Source organism: Babylonia areolata, chromosome 23 (assembly GCF_041734735.1).
Source record: "Babylonia areolata isolate BAREFJ2019XMU chromosome 23, ASM4173473v1, whole genome shotgun sequence".
NCBI classification, from domain to species: domain Eukaryota; kingdom Metazoa; phylum Mollusca; class Gastropoda; order Neogastropoda; family Buccinidae; genus Babylonia; species Babylonia areolata.
This window is the reverse complement of record NC_134898.1, coordinates 19249965-19277562: the sequence shown is the minus strand read 5'-3', so window position 1 is coordinate 19277562 and position 27598 is coordinate 19249965. Positions and strand designations below refer to the sequence as shown.

The 27598-nt window shown below is 47.6% G+C and overlaps 1 protein-coding gene across 1 annotated transcript; it reads right to left on the bottom strand.

Moving 5' to 3' along the window:
- On the bottom strand, positions 1 to 27217 carry LOC143298226 (uncharacterized). Its single transcript, XM_076611025.1, has 4 exons — positions 27064 to 27217; positions 24863 to 25033; positions 3850 to 4005; positions 1 to 2527 (listed from the first exon to the last, which is right to left on the bottom strand). Exons 1-4 carry the CDS (start codon positions 27073 to 27075, stop codon positions 1151 to 1153), a joined length of 1716 nt encoding a protein of 571 aa, XP_076467140.1. The 5' UTR covers positions 27076 to 27217; the 3' UTR covers positions 1 to 1150.
- Positions 27218 to 27598: the final 381 nt, after the last annotated feature.

The window sequence follows — 27598 nt, the reverse complement described above, 5'->3', positions numbered from 1 at the left end:
GGGGGAGGTTAAGGGTAACACTACAGGACACAATACATTCAAGAAATGGATTTGTAAACAAAGCACTCCAATATGTGTGTATGTTTGCTCAGCACATCAATAAAACACTGAAAAAGCATAAGTGTTTCAAGGAGGCATCAAACCGTGCAGACTGATCCACATTCACCACATCACGTTTGCTTAAAAATTAAAACAAATGGTAAGCAGATGGCTGACCTCCGTGTAGACTTTAGGTACTGGTCGGGCCTTGGGTAGGGGAAAAATGTGGAGGCGGAAGGGGGGGGGGGGGGGCGGGTGTCATGAAGGAAGGAAGGATAAGTATATGTGTGTGTGTGTGTGTAAGAAAAAAAAAATTAAACGGAATGGCAGTTTTCTCTTCGAGGGATATACAAGTCTGTAACAGTGTGCCAACAACACCCCCCCCCCCCCCCCCTTCTACTGACAAGATTTCCAGAGTGTAAATCCCAATACTGCTGCTAACACCGTGTGTTGGAGCCAGAGATATTGAAGAAGGGAAATAAAAAGACAATGAATACACAAACACCATTATTGGTGAAGTCGTAGTTTAGTGGTTAATGGTCTTCCTAAAAAAAAAAAAAAATGAAGATAAAAAAAGGAAATGCTTTTTCTTACCCCACCCCTTCATGTGCCACCGATATAATATCAGTCTGGTGCTGGTTGATCGTTCTAATAACAAACCGAGATTTCGCTTAGAAATATTAAATTTAAAATAATAATAATAATAAAAAAAGAGCCCACGATAACAAACGAACGGTACCTGGCAATATTCTTTCCTCAAGAAGGGGGTAAGTGAGACTGGGGGGAAAAAAAGAAAAAAAGTGGTGCTGCATTGTGGCAAGACACACAAACACTCCTCCGGAGTTAACCAATCTAATTCCACAATGAAAAGGTCCGTGACAATGAGAAAGAAATATACAGTGGAACAGAACAGAATACAGAACAGTACAGCACAATACAAAGATACACACAGTGGATTCAGGAATCAAAAGATCCTTCCCGAACAACATTAAGTCCGCATCGTCTTCTCTTCTCTGTCAGTGTTTGGCATTGAACTGTTCTTGCTTGGGTCCCCGTGTTCTCTCATCAGGATGTCAAGAACACCCCGGCTGGTCTCCATCCATCTAGATATCTATCTCCTTTTAAACCCAAAATCAAAGCCGCCAAAGTCATCCCCCATAAGCATCATACCGTACGGGTTCCAGTTCTGCTGCGGCTGTCGCACAGCCTGCGGTCGATTTTGTTGCTGGTTCTGTTGCCGGAAGTTGTTGTTGTTGTTGTTGAAAAGGGAAGACATCACCACAGCTGGTCCCAGGTCCTCCGAGAAGCCATCGCCAAAGTCGCCCATGAGGTCTCCGAAGGCGTCTGCCATTTCCACCGAGCCGTCCCCGATGTCCCCCATCCCATCCCCTATCTCCCCGGCCCCCTCCATCAGGCTGTTGTCTGCCAGCGCCTCCCCGGCCTCCGGGAAGCTGTCTCCCAGGCCTTCCCCTGCTGCGTCGCCCAAACCTTCCCCGATCTCTCCGAGCCCTTCGCCCACGTCTCCCATGCCATCTCCCAAACCGTCTCCCACATCTCCCATGCCATCTCCGACATCCGCCATGCCATCTCCCATTTCTCCCACACCATCTCCAACGTCTCCCATACCATCTCCCACGTCACCCATGCCATCTCCCACGTCAGCCATGCCATCTCCAACGTCTCCAAGGCCGTCTCCCATGCCATCTCCCACATCTCCCATGCCATCTCCCACATCTCCCATGCCATCTCCTACGTCTCCCATACCATCTCCAACATCTCCCATGCCATCTCCCATTTCTCCCATACCATCTCCCATTTCTCCTACGCCATCTCCAACGTCTCCCAAGCCGTCTCCAACTTCTCCCATACCATCTCCAACGTCTCCCATGCCATCTCCCATTTCTCCCATGCCATCTCCAACGTCTCCCAAGCCGTCTCCAACTTCTCCCATACCATCTCCAACTTCTCCCATGCCATCTCCCATTTCTCCCAGGCCATCTCCGACTTCTCCTAGGCCATCTCCCATGTCTCCAAAGCCATCTCCCATGCCATCTCTCACGTCTCCCATGGCATCTCCCATTTCTCCCATGCTATCTCCCACGTCTTCCATGCTATCTCCCAGGTCACCAAGTCCGTCTCCTAACCCGTCCCCGAGGTCTCCCCCATCCCCGACACCATCTCCCATGTCTCCAGCATCTCCCAGGTCCCCGTCTCCCAGAGCGTCTCCGACAACGTCCTCCAAACTATCTCCAGCGTCTTCCAAAGAGTCCCCGGCGTCTTCCAAGACCTCCTCGGACTCATCTCCCAGGTCGGGACCGTCGCCCAAGTCAGCCTCTCCACCGATGTCCGAGTCCGGCAGGTCCTCCAGAAGCTCTTCCAGGCTGTCCGGATCATCTCCGGTTGCCTCTTCTATCACCTTGTCCAGGAGATCGCCGTCCACAACGTCTTTGAGACTGTCTGCCAGGTCCTCTGCAGCGTCTGGGTCGGACTGTGAAGAAAAGAAGAGAGGGTTTGGAGCGGAGGACGGGGTGGGAGGGGGGTGGGGGGGCGATAATTATGTGACTGAAGCTTGATCAAGTTAACAAGGGGTTGTTGGGTGGTGGCAGGGGATGTGTGTGTGTGTGTGTGTGTGTGTGTGTGTGTGTGTGTGTGTCCCAGTCTCTCTCTCTCTCTCATATCAATTTCCCCACGCCCCTTTTTTCGGGGCTGGATTATGTTGGAGTGTTTTCTATCTATCTATCTATCTATCTATCTATCTATCTATGCAATATTCATCCATTCATATATCGATCTATTTATCTATATCTATTCTTCTTTTTTTTTACTCTATCAATCTGCTCATATATCTGTTCATCAATCTATCTAGGCTATGTGGTTGTCTGTCAGTCTGTATGCCTACCTGTCTGTCTATCTATGTATTCATATAATCTTAAGAGTCTTTAGCTTCATCTGTATACATATTTGTCCATATCTGTCCATTCTTCTATATCTATATATCGATTCAATATTCATCTATTCATGTATCGATCTATTTATTTAGATCTTTTTTTCTATTACTCTATCTGCTTTCGGTCTATCTCAAACGGAGTGGATTTTTTTGTGTGTTTTTTTATTGGGCGGTCCTGATAATATGGACGGCCATGTGTGGTCGGCTGGATTATAAGCAACGATGTCAAGTCTGTCTATCTGTCTATCTATCTATCTGTGGAGTGTTGGCCTAGAGGTAACTAGTCCGCCAAGGAAGCAAGAGAATCTGAGCGCATTGGTTCGAATTCCACAGTCGCCAGTATTTTCTTCCCCTCCACTAGACCTTGAGTGATGGTCTGGACGCTAGTCATTCGGATGAGACGATAAACTGAGGTCCCGTATGCAACATGCACTTAGCGCACGTAATACAATCCATGGCAACAAAAGGGTTGTCCTTGGCAAAATTCTGTTAAAAAAATATATTTCGAAAGGAGAAAAATTGCTGTCTATCCATCTTGACGTGTCTTCGGCAATAATGTCAAATCCTTTTATCTTCTATCTGTAAACTCACAAGCCATCTATCCATCTATCCATCCATCTATCCTTCTATCTATCTTCGGCTGCCTGTCCGTCTGCCTGTCTATCTTAGGCTGAACTTCAGGGCAACCATGTCAAATCCTTCTATCTTCTACCCATGAACTCACAAGAGTCTATCTGTCCGTCTGCCCGTCTATCTTCGGCTGAACTTTAGGGCAACCATGTCAAATCCTTCTATCTTCTACCCATGAACTCACAAGAGTCTATCTGTCCGTCTGCCCGTCTATCTTCTATCCCTGAACTCACGAGGGCCGACAAGGCGACAGCGTCGTTGATGATCTTGGACATGTCGTGGTGACGGAGCTGGCTGAGGAGGTTGGCGCCGCTGTCGATGGAGTTGTCGGAGGCGTGAAGAGCGCTGCTGCTGATGCTGCCGTCGTCAACAAACTTCGGCCCTTCCTCCTAAACATCGGAGGATAAGAAAGAGAATGATAGGAATAAACGACGACGTCGATGATGTTGATGATGATGGCAATGATGATGTTAATGATGCGGAGGAAGAGGGGGAGTATACGGGGGTGGGGGTTGGACTATGTAGTTTTTGTTGTTGTTTCTTTTGCTCCGAGTGTGTGTGTGTGTGTGTGTGTGTGTGTGTGTGTGTGCGTGCGTGTGTGTGTGTGTGTGTGTGTGTGTGTGTGTGTGTGTGTGTGTGTGTGTGTGTGTGTGTGTGCGTGTGTGTGTGTGTGCGTGTGTGTGTGTGCGTGTGTGTGTGTGTACAATGCCGGCATGGAGAAGGTTGGGTGTTGTGAGACCTGTAGGTTAGTTGGCTGGTCAGTTAATTCAATTATTTTCTGTCCACACATGATGGTGATTTTAGAGTTTAAATAGATACAAAATAAAACATAATTATGTTAATGTCATAGAAATTATACAGAAGAAAAAAAGAAGAAAAAAAAGCGATACTGCAACACACACACACACACACACACACACACACACACACACACACACACACACACACACACACACACACACAGAGAGAGAGAGAGAGAGAGAGAGAGAGAGAGAGAGAGAGAGAGAGAGAATGAGAGACATTTTGGAACAGGCAGAGAAGGGTGTATGGCACTGAACAGACAGCAATTCTTGTTTTCATCTACTTTTTCACAGCAGCAAATTACAGCTGAAATGCAACAAATATAATCCGTATCATTCGAACGATTCACTTTGTTGATAAAAAAAATAAATAAATAAATAAATAAATAAATAAAAACAAAAGAAATTGGCGGAATGTTGCAGTGGCTTGATCATCGTGGTGTCACGTTGAACTTGTCTGGACTCATTGCGTTGTTCGGGATCTCACGGTACAGCACAAAATAGGTTGTCCTTTCTCGCCAAAGCCGTGACGCGAAGAATCCGGGGCGTGTGACATAATTATAATGGTTGGTGTCAACAACTAAGTCCCAGTTGATTAATTCGTTAATAATTATTAAGAACCCACCCTCGCAGCGTCACTCGATCCTTGTGCGATGGTTTCCTTCTGTCTCTGTCTCTCTATCTGTGTGTGTGTGTGTGTGTGTGTGTGCATAAAACATGCGCGCGCGTGCATACACTACCGAGCTGTCCTGTTCAGCTCGGTGGCACACACTCATAACTGCTCTCTGTTGGTCTATCAGTGTCTCTCCACCCCTCCCTTCTCTCTCTGTCCCCACCCCTCCCTTCTCTCTCTCTCCCCACCCCTCCCTTCTCTCTCTCTCTCTCCACCCCTCCCTTCTCTCTCTCTCCCCACCCCTCCCTTCTCTCTCTCTCTCTCCACCTCTCCCTTCTCTCTCTCTCCCCACCCCTCCCTTCTCTCTCTCTCCACCCCTCCCTTCTCTCTCTCCCCACCCCTCCCTTCTCTCTCTCTCCACCCCTCCCTTCTCTCTCTCCCCACCCCTTCCTTCTCTCTCTCTCCACCTCTCCCTTCTCTCTCTCCCACCCCTCCCTTCTCTCTCTCTCCACCCCTCCCTTCTCTCTCTCTCCACCCCTCCCTTCTCTCTCTCCCCACCCCTCCCTTCTCTCTCTCCCCACCTCTCCCTTCTCTCTCTCCCCACCTCTCCCTTCTCTCTCTCTCCACCCCTCCCTTCTCTCTCTCCCCACCCCTCCCTTCTCTCTCTCCCCACCTCTCCCTTCTCTCTCTCCCCACCTCTCCCTTCTCTCTCTCCCCACCCCTCCCTTCTCTCTCTCCCCACCTCTCCCTTCTCTCTCTCCCCACCCCTCCCTTCTCTCTCTCTCCACCCCTCCCTTCTCTCTCTCTCCACCCCTCCCTTCTCTCTCTCTCCACCCCTCCCTTCTCTCTCTCCCCACCTCTCCCTTCTCTCTCTCCCACCCCTCCCTTCTCTCTCTCTCCACCCCTCCCTTCTCTCTCTCTCCACCCCTCCCTTCTCTCTCTCTCTCTCTCTCCCCACCCCTCCCTTCTCTCTCTCCCCCACCCCTCCCTTCTCTCTCTCTCTCCCCACCCCTCCCTTCTCTCTCTCTCTACCCCTCCCTTCTCTCTCTCCCCACCCCTCCATTCTCTCTCTCTCTCCCCACCCCTCCCTTCTCTCTCTCCCCACCCGTCCCTTCTCTCTCTCTCTCCACCCCTCCCTTCTCTCTCTCTATCCACCCCTCCCTTCTCTCTCACCACCCCTCCCTTCTCTCTCTCTCCCCACCCCTCCCTTCTCTCTCTCCCCACCCCTCCCTTCTCTCTCTCTCACCACCCCTCCCTTCTCTCTCTCTCTCTCTCCCCACCCCTCCCTTCTCTCTCTCTCCACCCCTCCCTTCTCTCTCTCTCACCACCCCTCTCTCTGTCTCCACCCCTCCCTTCTCTCTCTCTCACCACCCCTCCCTTCTCTCTCTCTCACCACCCCTCCCTTCTCTCTCACCACCCCTCCCTTCTCTCTCTCTCCACCCCTCCCTTCTCTCTCTCTCCCCACCCCTCCCTTCTCTCTCTCTCTCCCACCCCTCTCTCTGTCTCCACCCCTCCCTTCTCTCTCTCCCCACCCCTCCCTTCTCTCTCTCTCTCTCCACCCCTCCCTTCTCTCTCTCTCTCCACCCCTCCCTTCTCTCTCACCACCCCTTTTTTCTCTCTCTCCCCACCCCTCCCTTCTCTCTCCCTCCCCACCCCTCCCTTCTCTCTCTCACCACCCCTCCCTTCTCTCTCTCTCTCACTCCCCACCCCTCCCTTCTCTCTCTCTCTCCCCACCCCTCCCTTCTCTCTCTCTCCACCCCTCCCTTCTCTCTCTCTCTCTCTCCCCCACCCCTCCCTTCTCTCTCTCTCTCTCTCCCCCACCCCTCCCTTCTCTCTCTCTCTCTCTCCCCACCCCTCCCTTCTCTCTCTCTCTCTCTCTCTCCCCACCCCTCCCTTCTCTCTCTCTCCCCACCCCTCCCTTTCTCTCTCTCCCCCACCCCTCCCTTCTCTCTCTCCCCCACCCCTCCCTTCTCTCTCTCTCTCTCTCTCCCCCACCCCTCCCTTCTCTCACCCCATCCCTCCCTTCTCTCTCTCTCTCCCCCACCCCTCCCTTCTCTCTCGCCCCATCCCTCCCTTCTCTCTCTCTCTCCCCCACCTCTCCCTTCTCTCTCTCTCCCCATCCCTCCCTTCTCTCTCTCTCTCCCCCACCCCTCCCTTCTCTCTCTCCCCATCCCTCCCTTCTCTCTCTCTCTCCCCCACCCCTCCCTTCTCTCTCTCCCCACCCCTTCCTTCTCTCTCTCCCACCCTCCCTTCTCTCTCTCCCCACCCCTTTCTTCTCTCTCTCTCTCTCTCTCCCCACCCCTCCCTTCTGTCTCTCTCTCTCTCTCCCCCACCCCTCCCTTCTCTCTCTCCCCACCCCTTCCTTCTCTCTCTCCCCACCCTCCCTTCTCTCTCTCCCCACCCCTTTCTTCTCTCTCTCTCTCCCCACCCCTCCCTTCTGTCTCTCTCTCTCTCTCTCACCCCACCCCTCCCTTCTCTCTCTCCCCACCCCTTTCTTCTCTCTCTCTCCCCACCCCTCCCTTCTGTCTCTCTCTCTCTCTCACCCCTCCTTCTCTCTCCCCACCCCTCCTCTCTCTCTCTCTCTCTCACCCCACCCCTCCCTTCTCTCTCTCTCCACCCCTCCCTTCTCTCTCTCTCCCCACCCTCCCTTCTCTCTCTCTGTGTTTCCACTCCCCCTCTTTCTCTTTTCCTTACCTGTCTTTCTCCCTCCCTCTTCCGTTCCCCCCCCCCTCTCTCTCTCTGTCTCCGTATGTCTGTCTGTCTCTCTCTGTGTATTTGTCTCTCTCTTTTTTGCTGACTGAATGATATAAACAAGAAAAGAAGAAAGAAGAAGAAGAAGAAGAAAACAACAACTATTCTGACTCAACTATCCTCGTGAAATAAAACTTCGTTTTGTCTAGTCTCGTCTGGTCCTCTCTCTCTCTCTCTCTCTCTCTCTGTGTGTGTGTGTGTGTGTGTGTGTGTGTGTGTGTGTGTGTGTGTGTGTGTGTGACTCGGACTTTGAGTGTGTCTGTGTCTCTGAGTCCCTATATCTGTCTCTGTCTCTGTCTCTCTCTCACTCGCTCGCTCGGTTTCAACGACGCATGTCAGTGACAAGTTGGCCAGACAAGAAAAACAGCATGGCGGTAATCGGGACTGACAGGTACACTATTCACAGCAGGTGAAAAACATTAGACCTTCGTCCGCACTGTGACACGGGCACAACAGTTTGGGCGATCCCTCCCCTCTCTCATCCCTCCCCTCTCTCATCCCTCCCCTCTCCTCTCTCATCCCTCCCCTCTCTCATCCCTCCCCTCTCTCATCCCTCCCCTCTCTCATCCCTCCCCTCCCCTCTCTCATCCCTCGCCTCCCACATCCCTCCCCTCCCCTCTCTCATCCCTCCCCTCCCACATCCCTCCCCTCCCCTCTCTCATCCCTCCCCTCCCACATCCCTCCCCTCCCCTCTCTCATCCCTCCCCTCTCACATCCCTCCCCTCTCTCATCCCTCCTCTTTCTCATCCCTCCCCTCTCTCATCCCTCCTCTTTCTCATCCCTCCCCTCTCTCATCCCTCCTCTCTCTCATCCCTCCTCTCTCTCATCCCTCCCCTCTCTCATCCCTCCCCTCTCACATCCCTCCTCTGTCTCATCCCTCCTCTTTCTCATCCCTCCCCTCTCTCATCCCTCCTCTTTCTCATCCCTCATCTCTCTCATCCCTCCCCTCTCTCATCCCTCCCCTCTCACATCCCTCCCCTCTCACATCCCTCCCCTCTCTCATCCCTCCCCTCTCTCATCCCTCCCCTCTCTCATCCCTCCCCTCTCTCATCCCTCCTCTTTCTCATCCCTCCCCTCTCTCATCCCTCCTCTCTCTCATCCCTCCTCTCTCTCATCCCTCCTCTTTCTCATCCCTCCCCTCTCTCATCCCTCCCCTCTCTCATCCCTCATCTCTCACATCCCTCCTCTCTCTCATCCCTCATCTCTCTCATCCCTCCTCTCTCACATCCCTCCCCTCTCTCATCCCTCCCCTCTCTCATCCCTCATCTCTCACATCCCTCATCTCTCACATCCCTCCCCTCTCTCATCCCTCCCCTCTCTCATCCCTCCCCTCTCTCATCCCTCATCTCTCACATCCCTCATCTCTCACATCCCTCATCTCTCACATCCCTCCCCTCTCACATCCCTCCCCTCTCTCATCCCTCCCCTCTCTCATCCCTCCTCTTTCTCATCCCTCCCCTCTCTCATCCCTCCTCTTTCTCATCCCTCCCCTCTCTCATCCCTCCTCTTTCTCATCCCTCATCTTTCTCATCCCTCCTCTCTCTCATCCCTCCCCTCTCTCATCCCTCCCCTCTCTCATCCCTCCTCTCTCTCATCCCTCATCTCTCTCATCCCTCCTCTCTCACATCCCTCCCCTCTCACATCCCTCCTCTCTCTCATCCCTCCCCTCTCTCATCCCTCCCCTCTCACATCCCTCCTCTCTCTCATCCCTCCCCTCTCACATCCCTCCCCTCTCACATCCCTCCCCTCTCTCATCCCTCCCTTCTCTCAGCCCTCCTCTCTGTCATTCCCGTGAAAACAAATGTTGTGCTTTCCGAGCCACTGGGCTTTGCGTTGGAAAGGATTTAATTGCGACGATTTGTGTGTGTGTGTGTGTGTGTGTGTGTGTGTGTGTGTGTGTGTGTGTGTGTGTGTGTGTGTGTGTGTGTGTGTGTGTGTTTGGTGGTTGTTTTGTTTGTTTGTTTGTTTTTCCCCCTATTTTTTTCCCGTGTTGACAAGAACGTTTGGGCTCAGTTGACTAGATTGAGCATTTTCTTCTACAACTGTACTTGATTTTTGGGGAATACATTGTACATATACTCTATCGAAAAATAGATACCAGATTGAAATTATCAGCCATAGATATACTGTTTGGTACCCTAACTTCTCCACAGCTGAAGGGCGTGAATCAACAGATAAAATTCATTATAATTATCAATTGGGAAAATGTGTATAAGCATCTACGAAAAAAAAAAAACCCAACTAAATCTGCTTTACCTTTACAGTTTATTTTCCAGTGGGAAATGAAAATCAGAAGTTGGGATGGCAGAGGGCTTGAATAACTAAACACATGATGCATTATGAATACGTTCACTTAGGTCGAAATAAGATCCAATGCTGCAGGTGTGTTTTTTTGGCCAATGAAGAAAACCTCGTGTTGAGCACTTAAAAAAGAAAAAAAGAAGAAGAAAGAAACAGAAAAAAGGAGAATACATGTGCTCCACGGACTTGCATGCATATCTCCCATGTAATGTCTTTGCCCTTTCCAAACCACTGGGCATGGCATTGCAATGACAGTAATTGCGACGACGTTCTCTGTGCGAGTTGACCGAACAGCTGTGGAAAGAAAGAAGGGGTCATGGAATGGGTGGGCAAGGTGGGCACTTTCCAACCCCTCATACCCCTCTTCCAACCCGTCAGCCACCCTACCCCCCTAGTCCCCTAAACTGCCCCCCCCCTCACTCCCATCCTCCACACCCCCATACCCCTCTTCCAACCCGTCAGCCACCCTACCCCCCTAGTCCCCTAAACTGCCCCCCCCCTCCCATCCTCCACACCCCCCATACCCCTCTTCCAACCCGTCAGCCACCCTACCCCCCTAGTCCCCTAAACCGCCCCCTCACTCCCATCCTCCACACCCCCCATACCCCTCTTCCAACCCGTCAGCCACCCTACCCCCCTAGTCCCCTAAACTGCCCCCCTCCTCACTCCCATCCTCCACACCCCCCATACCCCTCTTCCAACCCGTCAGCCACCCTACCCCCCTAGTCCCCTAAACCGCCCCCTACCCCTCTCACTCCCCTCGCCCCCCTCATCCTCCACACCCTTCCAATCCTTCAGTCAACCCATCCATCAGACGACCCGGGATTTAGGTGCAGCCGGCTTTTCGCACAGTGGTGTGTTGTGTCTGCTTCTGTTACAGACAGTCCTGGGCGTTCCCTAATCCTCTTTGCAGGACTCGGGAGAGAGGAGGCTGGGGGTGTGGAGGTGTGCGTGGAGGGGCGGGGTGGGAGCAGGGAAAGGGGACAGCATTGCACCTGCTACCGCCTTCACCCGCCTCCCTACCCAACATCCCACCCCCACCCTGCCATCCTCATGATGATGATATTGATTGTCATTATTATTATTATTATCATTATCACAAATATCTTTATTGTTGTTTTTATTAGTATTATTTGCACCAGACCAGTCAGTGACTACTACCACTCCCCCACCTCCCACCGCCCCCCACAGCCCCCAGATTCTTTAACAACTTTGTGGTTGGCTGCCCGTAACGAAGAAGTGCGTGACATACCTGTTCTTCAAGTTATGTGACATCATTTCATTTTGTTTTATATCTATAGTTTATCTTACTCTCTTTTGTTTTTATTTCATATTATCTTATTTTATTTTTCTTTTTTTTTCTTCTGGAGGGTAGAGGGGATAAGGGGGTTGCCTAAGGTAGAATGATATGTTGTGGTTTTTTGTTTTGTTTTGTTTTGTTTTTCTTGTGTATGATTTTCGATTTATATCTATAAACTATCCCTACTCCACTCCAGTGTTGCTTGTCATTCCTTTTGACAACGGTTCACTTGATAATAAAGACCGATCCTATTCTATTCTTTTCTTATGTGTGTTATTGTTTTTTTCTTTCGTTCGTTCGTTCTTTCTTCTATTCTTTCTTCTTCTTTTTCTCCTTCATTCGTTCCTTTCTTCCTTCCATTCTTTCTTCTTCTTCTTCTTCTTTCTCTCCTTCATTCGATCCTTTCTTTCTTTCTTTCTTTCATTCTCCCGGGTTTCTTTCGTTTCCAACCTTTCTTTTTTTCAGTCCCTCTTTTTCCCCGTCCCCCATGCATCTTCGTGTCAGGACGGTAAGAGGTCATGGTTCAAATGTCAAAGGTAACATCATGTACGTACGCTGTTGAAAGTGAATGATCACTTTCACTTGTACCGAATGTGACGGTTAACACACCGGCTATTTGACGCTCGTGTGTGTGTGTGTGTGTGTGTGTGTGTGTGTGTGTGTGTGTGTGTGTGTGTGTGTGTGTGTGTGTATGTTTCTCTCTCTCTCTCTCTGGTGGACTGGATGCAAAATGATATTAATGATAATGATAATTGTTAGTAATGAATCACACAAAGACTATGATAACAATAATGATCATGATGAAAAGAAGAAGAGGAATGATGATGATCATCATCATCGTCATCAAACACACAATATCTCTCTCTCTCTCTCTCTCTCTCTCTCTCTGTGTGTGTGTGTGTGTGTGTGTGTGTGTGTGTGTGTGTGTGTGTGTGTGTGTGTGTGTGTGTGTGTGTGTGTGTGTGTGTGTGTGTGCCAGAGAGAGAAATCCACTGTGCAAATTTCGTTTGTTTGAGTCCTTATACCGAAAAATTCACCTTATTTATTGAATGACCCTCGTATATATATATATATATATATATATATATATATATATATATATATATATATATATAATGACGGCAAAAGTAAAACAAACAAATCCTTACTAGAAATATGTGTGTGTGTGTGTGTGTGTGTGTGTGTGTGTGCACGCACATACAAAAACAATCCATTGTGAGACTGATATAAATCACACACACACACACACACACACACACACACACACACACACACACACACACACACACACACACCACACACACACACACACGGTCTAATCTCTCCCCATGCGTGCATGTTCGCGCCATTCCAGGTCACTAAAGTTCAAGGGAAAAAAAGGGTGAAGGTCAGGTTGGTAGCACAAAAAGGGCAAAAGGACACGCGCATGAACTCCAAATCCGATCTGTCATTACAGTTCCCTTGACATTTGCCTTTCTTTCTTTCTTTCTTTCTTTCTTTCCTTCTCATCAATCGCTTTCCCTCTGTCTCACTTACGGTTGCTTGTTGTTGTTGTTTCTTTATCCTCGCTTTCTTTGTTTTCTAATCTGCCTTTGGCTCTACCCTTCTTCCATTCTGTGTGTGTGTGTGTGTGTGTATCTGCTGTTTGAGGAAAAAAGCATAGATAAAAAGGAAGGGTAACATTTGGTTGGTCAGTCTCAATAAGGTAATTATATGATGTATTCGTATATGCGAACACCGAATGATCTAGTGTGTGGTGAGACAGACAGATATCCCATAATTATATGTAAATTCTGCAGTTAGCTGTATTCGTTACTGGCTCAAGTTAATTCAAATGGATGCTTTTAGATTACATTATAAAGCGTATAGAATGTTGTTTCACTTGGATATGAATAGAAAGAAAAACTGGGTTTCAAATGTCCGCATTTGTTTGCATGAGAATGGTTTTGGTGATGTCTGGGAAAATCAAGGTGTTGGCAATATGAATGGCTTTATAAGTTTATTTCGTCAACGTTTGATTGATTGCAGGTGGCAGAACTGGAATGATCACATTAATACAAGTGAACGATTTTGTTTGTATAGAACATTCTGTTGTAATCATGATCTTAAATATTATTTGAAAATGAACATAGATAGACAGTTGAAATATGTAACAACAAGATTTCGGTTTGGTATTTCTGACTTGAAAGTGCACCGTTCCAGATATAATTTTCGTAATGACTGTGATTTGTTATGTCCATTGTGCAGAACGGCAAAAGAAGATGATGTACACTTTGTTCTCTGTTGTCCAAAACTTAATGAGATTAGAGTTAAATTCATCCACCCTAAATATTACAGACATCCTAGACCTAGTTTGTTCAGATTGAGTTTATTGATGTCATGCACAAAACCTGATGCTATACGTAATCTTTCCTTGTTTTTGTACAAGCCTTACAGGTTTAGAGAAATACTCATTTCATAGTCGTATTTCCATTGTTTATTTCTCAGCAAATTTTGTTTGTGTCTTTTGTTGCTGCTTAAATACCCCTTCATGAGGGGCTAAGGCTTATATGTGAATAAACCATTTGTTCGTTCATTCGTTCATTCTCTCTCTCTCTCTCTGTCTCTGTCTTCCGCTCTTTCTCCTCTCTTCTCCCCCCCCCACCCCCTCTCCCCCTTCTTCTTGTCCTCCAACCTCATTCTTTCAAAGCATTGTACAAATAAAAGCAAATGAAAGACCACCCTCTCCTTGTTTCTCACCCCTCGTCCCTCCCCCCCCCTCTCTCTGTCTCTGTCTCTCTGTCTCTCTCTCTCTGTTTCTCTCTGTCTTTCGCTCTTTCTCCTCTCTCCTCCCCCCCCCCTCTCTCTCTGTCTCTCTCTCTCTGTCTCTCTCTCTCTCTCTGTTTCTCTCTGTCTTTCGCTCTTTCTCCTCTCTCCTCCCCCCCTCTCTCTCTCTGTCTCTCTCTCTCTGTCTCTGTCTCTCTGTCTCTGTCTTTCTCTGTCTTCCGCTCTTTCTCCTCTCTCCTCCCCCCCCTCTCTCTCTGTCTCTCTCTCTCTCTGTCTCTCTCTCTCTCTCTGTCTCTCTCTGTCTTTCGCTCTTTCTCCTCTCTCCTCCCCCCCCCTCTCTCTCTGTCTCTCTCTCTCTGTCTCTCTGTCTTTCGCTCTTTCTCCTCTCTCCTCCCCCCCCTCTCTCTCTGTCTCTCTCTGTCTTCCGCTCTTTCTCCTCTCTCCTCCCCCCCCTCTCTCTCTCTGTCTCTCTCTCTCTGTGTCTCTCTCTCTCTCTCTCTGTGTCTCTGTCTCTCTCTCTCTGTCTTTCTCTGTCTTCCGCTCTTTCTCCTCTCTCCTCCCCCCCCCCCTCTCTCTCTGTCTCTCTCTCTCTCTGTCTCTCTCTCTCTCTGTGTCTCTCTCTGTCTTTCGCTCTTTCTCCTCTCTCCTCCCCCCCTCTCTCTCTGTCTGTCTCTCTCTGTCTTTCGCTCTTTCTCCTCTCTCCTCCCCCCCCTCTCTCTCTGTCTCTCTCTCTGTGTCTCTCTCTCTCTCTCTCTGTCTCTCTCTGTCTTCCGCTCTTTCTCCTCTCTCCTCCCCCCCTCTCTCTCTCTGTCTCTCTCTCTGTCTCTCTCTCTCTCTCTCTCTGTCTCTGTCTTCCGCTCTTTCTCCTCTCTCCTCCCCCCACCCTCTCTCTCTCTGTCTCTCTCTCTCTCTCTCTCTCTCTGTCTTCCGCTCTTTCTCCTCTCTCCTCCCCCCACCCCCTCTCCCCCTTCTTCTTGTCCTCCAACCTCATTCTTTCCAAGCATTGTACAAATAAAAGCAAATGAAAGACCACCCTCTCGTTGTTTCTCCCCCCTCGTCCCTCTCCATCTCTCTCGCTCTGTCTCTATATATGTATGTCCATTTGTTCTTGGTAACATATTTTATTTATCTCTGTCTCTGTTTCTGTCTCTCCCTCCCTCTCTCTCTCTCTCTCACTCATTGATTATGTCCATGTATTCTTAGTGAATTTATTGTGTGTGTGTGTGTGTGTGTGTGTGTGTGTGTGTGTGTGTGTGTGTGTGTCCATGTATTCTTGGTAATCTATTCATTCTCTCTTTCTATGTATATATCTCTCTTCATTTATGTCCACATATTCTTGGTAACATTGTGTGTGTGTGTGTGTGTGTGTGTGTGTGTGTGTGTGTGTGTGTGTGTGTGTGCGTGCGTGTGTGGGGGGGGGGGACAAGGTCAGAGTCAGATAGAAGAATACACGCATACATTCATAAAGAAGAAGTAAGAAATGGCTGGGGGTGAGGGAGGCTCAGCAAGCCACCCAAAGGAATGCTGTGCACTGACAGAGGACATATGTATACACCATTCAGCACCTTGGCATTTAAGTAATAGTTGTACCAAGTGAGAGGGCGCCAGCTCAGAATCGTGGTTTGAGTGTGTGCGTGCCAGCTATCTGGGCAAACCAGTTCGTGTCTGGGCGTCGGTCGCTAAAATTAGAGCTCGCGTCACTCGGTTGATGCGAGTTTTTGTTGGCGTTAACTGATTTCAGTTTTAAACCTCGGCATGGGGTACCTGATGTATGATACAATATAAAGTCCCTTGCAGTTCATTATCTAAGTCCATGGATGTGACTGTTACCAGTGTTGTTTCCTGGATACCGTAGATATGTACTTCATCTGTCTGCGGGCAGGGGTGGTTTGGTCTGTGGGGTGTGCTCAGCAGCTGGAGGGTGGTGCCTTTTGCCGGTGGGCTCTGCAGTCATGAAATACTGGCTGGTACACACATGGGGATACTTCTTTTAAGGCTGTCGCGAGTTGCATCCTGTGGTCTCTTTTGCCTATGTTCGAGAGCAGTTATGTCCCTTGAATTCTTAATGGAGTGTCCTGTGCGTGCCTGCACTCATCGTGAACACAGCGCAGGCCTCCAAGGGTGGTGCAGGATTGTTCCAAGGGCGGGTGGAGACAGTGCTTCTCTGGGTCCTCCCCAGCACCTACGGGTGTTTCTCTTTCTTCTTCTTCTGTGTTTGCTACAGACATTCTGCAATAGCTCTGCCATTATTGATACCAGATTGACTACGAGCTTTCGCACATGTTAAACCATACCAAGGAGTGTTTGTGTATCATCGATTTTCCAATACAGACATTCCGACATAGCTCTGCCATTACTGTTACCAGATTGGCGCCCTCGATCCACGAGGATGGTTACGAGCTTTTTCAACATGTCGACCCTCTACCAGTGCGGTTTGTGCATCATGGATTATAAACACAGACATTCGCTGATAGCTCTGCCATTGCACTGTACAAGACTGGCAGAAGCTGTGTGGGCTGACCCCCCCCCCCCCCCCCCCCCCCCCCCCCGCTCGGAATGGATGGTTTTGCCTTTGCACATGTCAACCCCTACCAAGCTGACTAAGAGGTCAAGGGTGGAGCTTACGTGCCTGTGACCGTACGAAATACCCCCCCCCCCCCCCCCCCTGCCCCCCAACCCCACCCCCCACACCTCCTCTATCCCTCACCCACTTCCCACACACGCACATGCGCGCGCGCGCGCACACACACACACACACACACACACACACACACACACGCACACACACACTCCCCCGTACATAACATCAATATCTTTATTCTACCTCACACTTCTACTCCTACTTTGTATCTTGCTAGACCTTCAGAACCGGTGGTCTGGGTGCTTGTCTTTTATTTCATTTGAAAGTCATGGAAAGAAATCCAGGTGAGCAGCCTGTTGTGCAAATGATTCCGTGTTTGTAAAGCGCTTAGTGATTTGGTCTGACCGAAAACAGTCGCTCTATATAAGTAGTAACACCGCCAACAACAACAACAACAATCATCATCATCATCATCATCATCATGGTGAGGAGTAGGAGGAGGAGGAGGAGGAGGCGAAGAAGCAGAAGAAGCCGATAATAGCCGGAGAATGCAATGCCACACTCGACGGGCGCAATAGCCGAATGGTTAAAGCGTTGGACTTTCAATCTGAGGGTCCTGGGTTCGAATCACGGTGACGGGCGCCTGGTGGGTAAAGGGTGGAGATTTTTACAATCTCCCAGGTCAACATATGTGCAGACCTGCTAGTGCCTGAACCCCCTTCGTGTGTATATGCAAGCAGAAGATCAAATACGCACGTTAAAGATCCCGAAATCCATGTCAGCGTTCGGTGGGTTATGGAAACAAGAACATACCCAGCATGCACACCCCCGAAAACGGAGTGTGGCTGCCTACACGGCAGGGTAAAAACGGTCATACACGTAAGAGCCCACTCGTGCACATACGAGTGAACGCAGAAGAAGAAGAATGCCACACTACACATACATATTCCGTCTGTCTGACACATTTACTCGAAGACCCTTTCCTTTCACCTTGTCCTCACATATACTGTCTGCAAAGCTCTTTCTCTTCTAAGTCATTTAAAAAAAAAAAAAAAAAAAAAAAAAAAAAAAAAAAAGAATCTAAAAACCACCACAACAACCACCACCACTACTAACAACAACAACAACAGTGACAACGACGACGCAGCAACAACAACAACAAAACCACCACAACAAAGCAGCCAACACAATTAACCCACCAGTCACCAGTACCCACCAGCGACAAGCAACAAAAATACTACCAATTAGTAAGCAGTTATTAAACAAAAACCAACGGTAAGGAAAACAGGGACAACACACACACACACACACACACACACACACACTACCAATAATATCTAGTAAACAATAACAAACAGGTAGGAACAGTGTACAACAACAAGAACGAAAAAAAAAAAAAGAAGAAAAAAAAACCGATGCACAATTAACGAACAGTAAACAAGTAGAAAAAAAGTTGGATTTTTTTTTTTCCTGTGTTCTTTTCCTTTCATCCTTCTTGACCTCTTTATTATTCTTCCTGTTATTATATGACTATATGAATTGATAATGATAATCCAGACATTAAACATAGATGAAAACAGGTAACCCGTTTCTGGCCTCCACCTCCTTAAAAGAAGAAAAGGAGAAAAAAAAAAAAAGAATAATAAATGAATAGATAATGAATTAAAAACAAACTAAAAACAAAAAATTCATTTCTTTTTCGCGACAGCACTTTCCTAATACGAAGCAGAAAATATGCCGACATTCCTAACAGTTTTTATTATCTCCTTATTTCTTTTATATACTATGAAGAGAGAGAGAGAGAGAGAGAGAGAGAGAAAGAGAGAAAGAAGGAGGAGGAGGGGGGCACTTAAAAAACATGACATTACCTATTCAAATGACAAACAGATAAAATTAGCTATTCAAATAAACAAAGAAATAGGAAGGTCTGTCACCTAAACACTTCAGACATACGACGTGACACATAACAAGCTGTTGTTTCGATTTTTTTTTTTTTTTTTTTTTTTTTTCGCGGGCGGACAACATGTAAATACACTGTTCCACAACTGTCACCCGCTCATAAACGTCATAAAGCTAACATCATGATCCTTCAGAAAGGCGCCTTCAAAACAATGTTAGACTTCAGAGCAAACGAGATGACATGTTTCACAACCCTGCCTCTCATCCATCATAAAGACCCATTTGAAATCACACTCTCCTTTTGCGCATAACATTCTCACGCTTTCACAAACGTGCACGTGGATCTAATGACATACTGTCCGAACGAACGAACTGGTTGTTTCAGAGTGGCCATTTGCATAACTCTGTGCATGCACATCATACAAAGACACACGCGCGCGCGCCCACACACACACACACACACACACACACACACACACACACATATTCAAACACACACACATTCACACTCAAACGCACACATACACCTACACAAGCGCTACACCTTCACAAGTGATCCCACACACGCACGGGCTCACGTACGCACACGGGCAAATATAGGTCTATCCCCCCCCCCCCCCCACCCCCCAAGTGCCATCAACATACAAAAGCAAATGTAAATTAATGTAGATTAACTCAGAAAGATGTAAATCACTATACGATGGCGAACAATTATTGTCCATGAAATACTGTTCGAGATGATTTAGAAAATAACGAAAAAAGTAATGGAGATAGATTTTCACCTTGTCGAACACATATGAGATTACTGAAATATTCCGATTTATTACCATTAATTAAAGCACAAGACTTAATCTGACGATGTGTTAACGGTCACTCGAAAAATCTTCTATCAATACCTTGACTGATGAGCTTTTTTCACAGTCCCTGCCTCCACACAGAATCGAAAGCACAAAACAGCTGTTTTGTTTTGTTTTGTTTTGTTTTATTTTTTGTTGTTGTTTTTTTTCTATATCATTAAGCATTGTCTATGAGTTTCCAGAACAAAAGCATGGATTCACTGTTGAATGAACTCGTCAGAACCCAACTTGGTTTTCTGAAAGTACTTATCTTATGATTTTTAAGAAATTTGGTTTATCGAATATTCAGGACTGTGGTGAATAGTTTTCCTTTCCAGCTCATGGCAGCAGTGTGATTCCCCGATTATTGTCACAGTCAGTTTTTTTTTCTACCTTTGCCTGTATATTGCGGTAACACAAGCCCCACGACTATACCTGCCACAACAACTACTACCACTATTACACACACACACACACACACACACACACACACACACACACACACACACACACACACACACACACCTGTTTTATGGTTAGGGGGTCAAGTCGCATCAGTACGCACGGCCCGGCATTGTAAGAAGGTGAGGTTATGACAAGCGAAAAAAAAAAAACCCAAAAAACAAAAAAACAAACAGCAACAAACAATCACTGGAACATGCAAGGGGAACAGAGGGCGAGGTTATGACAGATTTGTGGTAGAAGTAGGCGGCGGATGAAGAGGATTTGACCGACTAAAGCATACATGTAGGCCAGTAGGGAATCAGATGGACAGAAGGACACACGTCTTGAGATACAAAACCAGGTCGCCAATGCCGAGTAATGTAAATCATTGTAATTGCCTTCGTAAGAATCACACACACACACACACACACACACACACACACACAAGAATCAAGAATATTTAATCCTTTCACACACACACACACACACACACACACACACACACACACACACACACAAACACACAAGAATCAAGAATATTTAATCCTTTCACACACACACACACACACACACACACACACACACACACACACAGACACACACACACACACACACACACACACACACACACACACACACACACACACACACACACCTTTTTTAAGGTCAGTGGAGCAAATTGCATCAGTATGCTATGACTGGACATTGTGCGAAGGCAGGAGTTATCAAGGTGTGAAAACAATGTGTAAGAAGGCGGTGTTGAAAAACAGCAACAACAAACACTGGAACAAATTACTCACAACTACAACCAACAGGGAAGCAGACGGTAACATCATGACAGATCTGTGACAGCAGAAGAAGAGTACACGACCGACTAAAAAAAAAAAAAAGCTCCATCAGCGTAGGTGAACAGAAGAGAGGACATTATCTGACATCTCAGGGACAGAATGAAGGCGGGGATAATGATAAGGTGGGAAAACAACGAAAAACATTGGAATACATCGCTGCAACCTTCAAGGGAAGCAGAGGGCAACAAGACAGATGGCGGAGACAGATGATCTGACCAACTGAAGAATATGTCAGGGTAGATGGAGGGATAGAACAACAGGCGTATCTGTCACCTCAGGTACAGAACCGTGTAGCTGCAGGAGAGGGGGAGATGGGGGTGCGGTTTGACAGATTAACTCACTCAGTACGGCCAGTCCTCTCTTCTCCTCTACACAGACCCCTCGGATGTCCAGTGGGTGTCTCAATGACCCAACCTTTAGCTTCCGTCGTCAGAATTGTGGTATTCTTTGTCAACATTCACCTCTTCAGTATAAGAATCTTCCGCTTGTAATATTTTGATGATGGTAACTGGGGTGAAACGCTGTTTACGTCGTCTCTTTCGCCGTTCGTATGGAGAGAGTTAAGATCATAGTCATAACAACGATTATGTTCGTTACGAATATCAATTCATATAGCACCACATCCAAACCAAAACTGCATGACATGCAATTTATAATAATTATATGTAGTCACACACACACACACACACACACACACACACACACACACACACACACACACACACACACACACACACACCTATGTTAAGGTAAGTGGGCCAAATTGCATCAGTATGCACGAGTCGGCACTGTACAAAGGCGGGGTTATAGAGGTGTGAAAACAAGGTGTTCTGAAGGCGGGTTTATCAAGGCGTGAAAACAAACTGGAACACATTACTACAACCTACAAGGGAAGCATATAACAACAACAACAACAACAACAATAATAATAATAATAATAACAATGGTAATTATGACAACAATTACAATTATAATATAATGATAATTTAATGATGATGACATGCAATTCTTGCACGCAAGCACACACACACACACACACACACACACACACACACACACACACACACACACACACACACACACATCGAAAGTAGACACCCAGGTAAGTACAGGGCTCCAGAGAGAAGACCCTATATACTTCAGTATAATTCTGTATAGGTACCACATACTTTCTCCCTTTTTTTTATGTCTGCATGGATATAATTATATGTTTATGTACTTAAATTCATTTGACGCAGGATGGTTAACAAACCTTTGTTGTCGTGGTTTCTTTTACAAGCGTGGTAAATTATACTTCACGTAGTGGATCTTCGATTTGTCGTCACATATGAAAGGCTAGCAACCAGACTCCCACTCACGATATACACAGTGGAATGGGGGATGCGGGACGTGGGAAGTGGTTGGAGGGGGCGGGAAGAGGGGGTGGGGGCGAAATGGATAAACGGTTCGTGCGTGTTATATAACAGTGCTGTTAACTGCGACATCGAGAGAAGAATCCAAGCTGTCGAGATGAGATGCTTTCGTAGACTACTTGGCATCTCCTACAGAGACCACATCACTAACACGGAAGTGAAGAACAGAATCAAGCAAAGTATTGGACCCTACGAAGACCTTCTGTCCATAGTGAAGAAAAGCAAACTTAGGTGGTATGGACACATCTCCCGATCATCTGGTCTTGCCAAAACGTTCCTGCAAGGCACCGTACAAGGAGGCAGAAGGAGAGGACGGCAGAAGAAGAGATGGGAAGACAACATCCGGGGGTGGACAGGCTTGACGCTCGGTGACGCCCTGAGGAAATCAGAAAACCGTGAAGAGTGGAGAGGGGTGGTGGTCAGGTCAGCAGCGGTGCCCCAACGGTCTGAACCCAGACTACGGGAGAGGTGAAGGTGAAGGTGAACTGTTAACTGCATCCTTTTTCACTAGCAGTGTAGTATCTTCTTCTTCTTCTTCTTCTTCGTTCGTGGGCTGCAACTCCTACGTTCACTTGTATGTACACGAGTGGGCTGTACGTGTATGACCGTTTTTAACCCCGCCATTTAGGCAGCCACACTCCGTTTTCGGGGGTGCCGTGTAGTATGAATGGGTAGATAACTGATAGATAAATGAATAATGACGCGACATCTGTCTAGCAGTCCCTGTCTGTCATTGTCTATCTGTCTGTCTCGTTCATCTTATAAGCAGCTCTCTCTCTCTCTCTCTCTCTCTCTCTCTCTCTCTCTCTTTCCGAGTACTTAATTTAGATCGCTAAAACGTTTTACCTTTCAAAGCCAGCTGATGTTATTCTCACGTATGTGCCAGTTTTGTTTTGATTTTTAATGTTTAAACCACTGAGTGCCTATAAAACGTCGTAGATTAACGGCGGAGAATATCTTCCCGACGAAAAAACAACAAACTTTTCCTGGACGTTCACAACTGGTTGACGGAAGTTGATTGATTGCACGCATGGTGCAGAAAGTCACGTCTGTTATGCAAATGAACGTCGCAGTTCCTCCTCCTCCCCCCCCCCCCCCCCCCTTCTCTCTCTCTCAGGAAGGGCATTTACGTAGGGTGAACGTGACTGAAGAAAAGACAGATTTAGCAGAAGGGCAGACGCAGAAGAAAGCGAGAGAGAGAGAGAGAGAGAGAGAGAGAGGGGGGGGGGGTTGACTCGAATAAATGGCACAAGACAAAAAAAAAAAAAAAAAAAAAGCCACAAAATAAACAGACCAACCAGTCAACGAGCCAACCATCTACTTAACAAACAAATCAATCAATCAATCAAACAACCGCGGCGTAGTGGTTACCGTCGACGACTGACAATTGGGGCGACGCGGGTTCGATTCCCATCAGAGGTGATTTTTCTCGGCCCAAAGCCGGCTCCTACCAAGAGCTGAGTGTGCTGTGGGCTGAAATGGGAAGACTGGGAGCACACACACGGTCGAGAGTCATTCACTTCACGGATGCGTTTTGGGGAATGTTGCTCAAAAACTTTGCTAAGCAGACTGCGGTTGTCTGTATCTCTCAGCCTGGTTGACGCTAAGATAAAATCATATTCTGTGAGAAGACACACAGCCTTGTCATGTTGTCCCAACCCTAACTGTACCCCCACAGCAGGCATCTGCATCACCCCAATCATTAATTTTGTCATCATCATCGAAATGTACAAAACGAAATGTTCCTTAGTCTGGTGGGAAAAAAATCAACAACAATTTCAGTCTCAGTTTCTCAAAGATCGAGGCGCCACTGCGTTCGGACAAATCCGTATAAGCTGCACAACATCTGCAAGGCAGATGTTTGACCAGCAGCATAGCCCAACGCGTTAATCAGGCCTAGAGTACAGAGTGGATTTCTTCGTCAGGCTTTTGCCCGAGGACAACACGTTCTTGTCATGGGTTCTTTTTCAGTGTGCCACTTGCTTGCTGCACACGGGACCTCGGTTTATTGTCTCCTCCGAATGACCAGATCCTCATTACTATTTTCCAGTCAAACTTGAGAAGACAGGGCAAGACTAGGATTGGAACCCAGACCCTCTCGTGGACACTGTATTGGCAGAGAAGCGTCTTTAACCATTCTGCTACCTTCCTCCTTACACACACACCTTTCACATCAGCACTCACACACATACACACCACTGTCATGAGTCAGTGATCCCTTTCCTGGGGGTCTACTTGTTGTGTTGGCCAATGACTGTGTGAATGATGTGTATCTTTCCCAAATTTCGTTAAAATGTCGTGTCACGATGTGGTGCACAAAGGGTCACTGTCAGTGTGTATGCAGATGCAAAAGAACAAGTCAGAGGATAAGTCACCAACAAACCCCCCACTTGCCCTCCCCCCCTTCCCCCACCTCCAAAACCACCCTTCACCACCACCCCATAAAGTGTCAAATCACTCATATACTGTCCTGTCCATGGAAACTGCCACTTCCTTAATCCCCCCCCCCCCCCCCGCCCCCCTTGCCAAAAGACACAGTCATGAGCGTCTTTAATTAACCATTCTGCCACCTTCCTCTTTAAACAACAACAACAACAAAGCAGACCAACAAACAGACAGACAGACGGACGGACGGACAGACTAACAGACCAACAAACATACCGACAGAACAACAGACAGAGGGACGGGGTTGTACCTTCTTCGGAGTGAGGTTCCCTGTCAGCTGCATCCCCACCAGGATCCCAGCCGTCCCCAGAGCGCTGGCCAGACCCCCGATGAGGAGGACCTTCAGGAGGCCGGCTCCCACAGTGGCTCCCGCTGCAGACTTGGTCGCCGCTGCTGCTGCCACCGCTCCCGCCGTCCCTGCCTGCAGGCGAGGTGACGATAAATAGTTAATAAGTATTTCTATAGCGCTGAGACAACTCAAAGCGCTTTCACACCAGTCAGTCATTCACACGCATGCATAACTCAAAGCTTGAGAAACTGAAGACAGAGAAAAGGCAGGGGAATGGGGGGTGGGGGGTGGGGGGGGGGGGTATCTTGTTGGACAGGCGTGGGTTTTAATCAAGGCCAGACTTGAAAGACCTGAGTGAAAAAACCTGACGAAGGTTTGTTTGTTTGTGCCGCGCGATAGGCCTCACCGATCCCTCCCCACCCCCACCCCCAACCCCCATTCGGAGGACGCGGGTTTAAACCCCACCAGACGCCAGACGAGCGCAGTAGCCGAGTGCTGAAATAGGTGTACTTTCAATCTGAGGGTCCCGGTGTAGTATCACCAGATTGTCCCCAACCTGGAAACGTCCCCCGGGGACTTTTTCACCGTTCATAATGTCCCCTGCATTTTCGGCTGAGTGGACGTTACGGGATACAAGGGTGCGACATTTTCAGAGTAAGGGGAATATTTCAAAACGAGGCTAAAACGCAAAAAAAGGGGACATTTTGGCCGCTGAAAATGTCCGCATGGGACATTATGAACGGTGAGAAAGTCCCCGGGAGACATTTCCAGCGGTCAAATTGTCCCCCGGGGACGTTTCCGGGGTGGGGGACAGTCTGGGATGCTACACCGGCCTCGAATCTCTAACAGCGCCTGGTGGATAAAGGGTGGAGATTTTTCCGAGTTCGCAGGTCAACATCTCCTTGCGTATATACACACAGGTCTGCACACGCAAGGAGAAGATCAAATACGCATGTTAAAGATCCTGTCAGCGTTCGGTGGGGTAAGGAAACAAGAACATACCCAGCATGCACGCCCCCGAAAACGGAGCATGGCTGCCTACAATGCGGGGTAAAAACGGTCACACAAGTAAAAGCCCACTCGTAAGTGAACGTGGGAGTTGCAGCCCACGAACGAAGAAGAAGAAACCCCACCAGATACAGGTTCCATCATTGCGGAGCTCATGTCCGTGTAGTGTGGGATCTAATGGAGAGAGAGAGAGAGAGAGGCAGGCAGGCAGACAGACAGAGAGGCAGACAGACAGACAGAGAGAGAAGAACAGACAGAAACTCAGAGAGAGGGAGAGACAGACAGACACACAGGCAGTCAGAGAGAGAGAGAGAGAAAGAGAGAGAGAGAATAAAGAAATAAAATAAAATAAAATAAAACAAAATAAACAAAATAAAATAAAAATTAATGAAAAAAACAACAACCAAAAAAGCCCAAAACAAACAAACAACCCCCCGCCCCCCGGCCCCCGCCCCACCCACCTCAAACCACACCGTTTCTATCCGCCTCAATGAAACACATGAAGCCTGTTAATTTTAGAAGTGTTGCTCAGTTAATGTCTTGAAGTGAACAACGGTGCAGGTGTCTGCATTTCTCTGGCCAGGTTGACCCCGGGACAGAGATCATGATTATGAAATCTGATGCTGCCATGTTTCTTGTCATCCCTGTTTTGAAAGCCAGTTTCTTCGAAATTGCGGGTATTATCCAATGAAAGCAAAATAAGATACTTTTATTTCATCATTACTGCTGTCTGGTATTGCTGCTGCTACTGCTGTTAAGTTTTCGTATTAGAACCGCCCTAACGAACTGATCGTTTCCATTGTGTATTCTAAATGCGCTTGTGTGCTTGAAACAATTCATGCACAAGCTTTTGGCGTTTTTCTCTCTGTGTGGTGTGTGTATGTTTGTTGTTATTGTAGTTTTTTGGGGTGCGATTTTTTTCCCTGCTTGTTTTTTTCTCATGTGTTTTCTATGCAATTTCAGTTTTTGTCTTAAACTTTCAAATCTTAAAATTTCAACTACCGAGATCGACATTTTTTCCGACGCAGCTTTTTAGACCAGTAATTATATGTGTAAACTAGGCTTGCTCTGATGATCTTAAAACACACACACACACACACACAAATAAAAAAAAAAAAAAACAACCAACCTTCCAATGTTGTGATAATACTTACTTCAACATCCATGCTGGCAGGAAACTGAAAACCTTGGAAAAGTAAAACTCAGGAAAAAAAATAAAGTATGTGACTTTTCCAACAAAAGACGAAAGTGTTGGCACTATAATTTTTGCTTTTCGCAGGAGAGGCGAGAATCGGGCAACCCTTTTCGAAAAACAATAATACAATGCTAAACTCCTCTTCCCACCTTCACAGTTATCTGCCTTCCAAATGGGCGGGTCTGGCCAGGGTTTAACCAATCAGAAAACAGAGTGAATTTGGTGATGGATCATTGGCTTTAGACAGCTACCACTCGTGACAGCTACGTTCCCAAGTTCGTGAAACGCTCTCTACAATAAATCACAACCAGCTTCGGCTCTTGAAAAGAACACACCACACACACACACACACACACACGTAGATAGGTACGGAGACAACAGGCACACGCAGAGAGACCACGTCAGCGTGAATGTGTGCAGGGCGTCCTGAGTCAACCCCCCCTCAACTACCCCGACCCCCCAGTAACCTTAACCTCCTTACACAAGTAAGCACG

Bases quoted from the DNA above. Each gene is read 5' to 3' on its own strand.
- LOC143298226 (XM_076611025.1), bottom strand. The intron at 4,006-24,862 runs GTACAACCCCGT...TCCGATGTTTAG, and splicing joins GGAACCTCACTCCGAAGAAG to GAGGAAGGGCCGAAGTTTGT. The intron at 2,528-3,849 runs GTGAGTTCAGGG...TTTTCTTCACAG, and splicing joins CTGTCGCCTTGTCGGCCCTC to TCCGACCCAGACGCTGCAGA.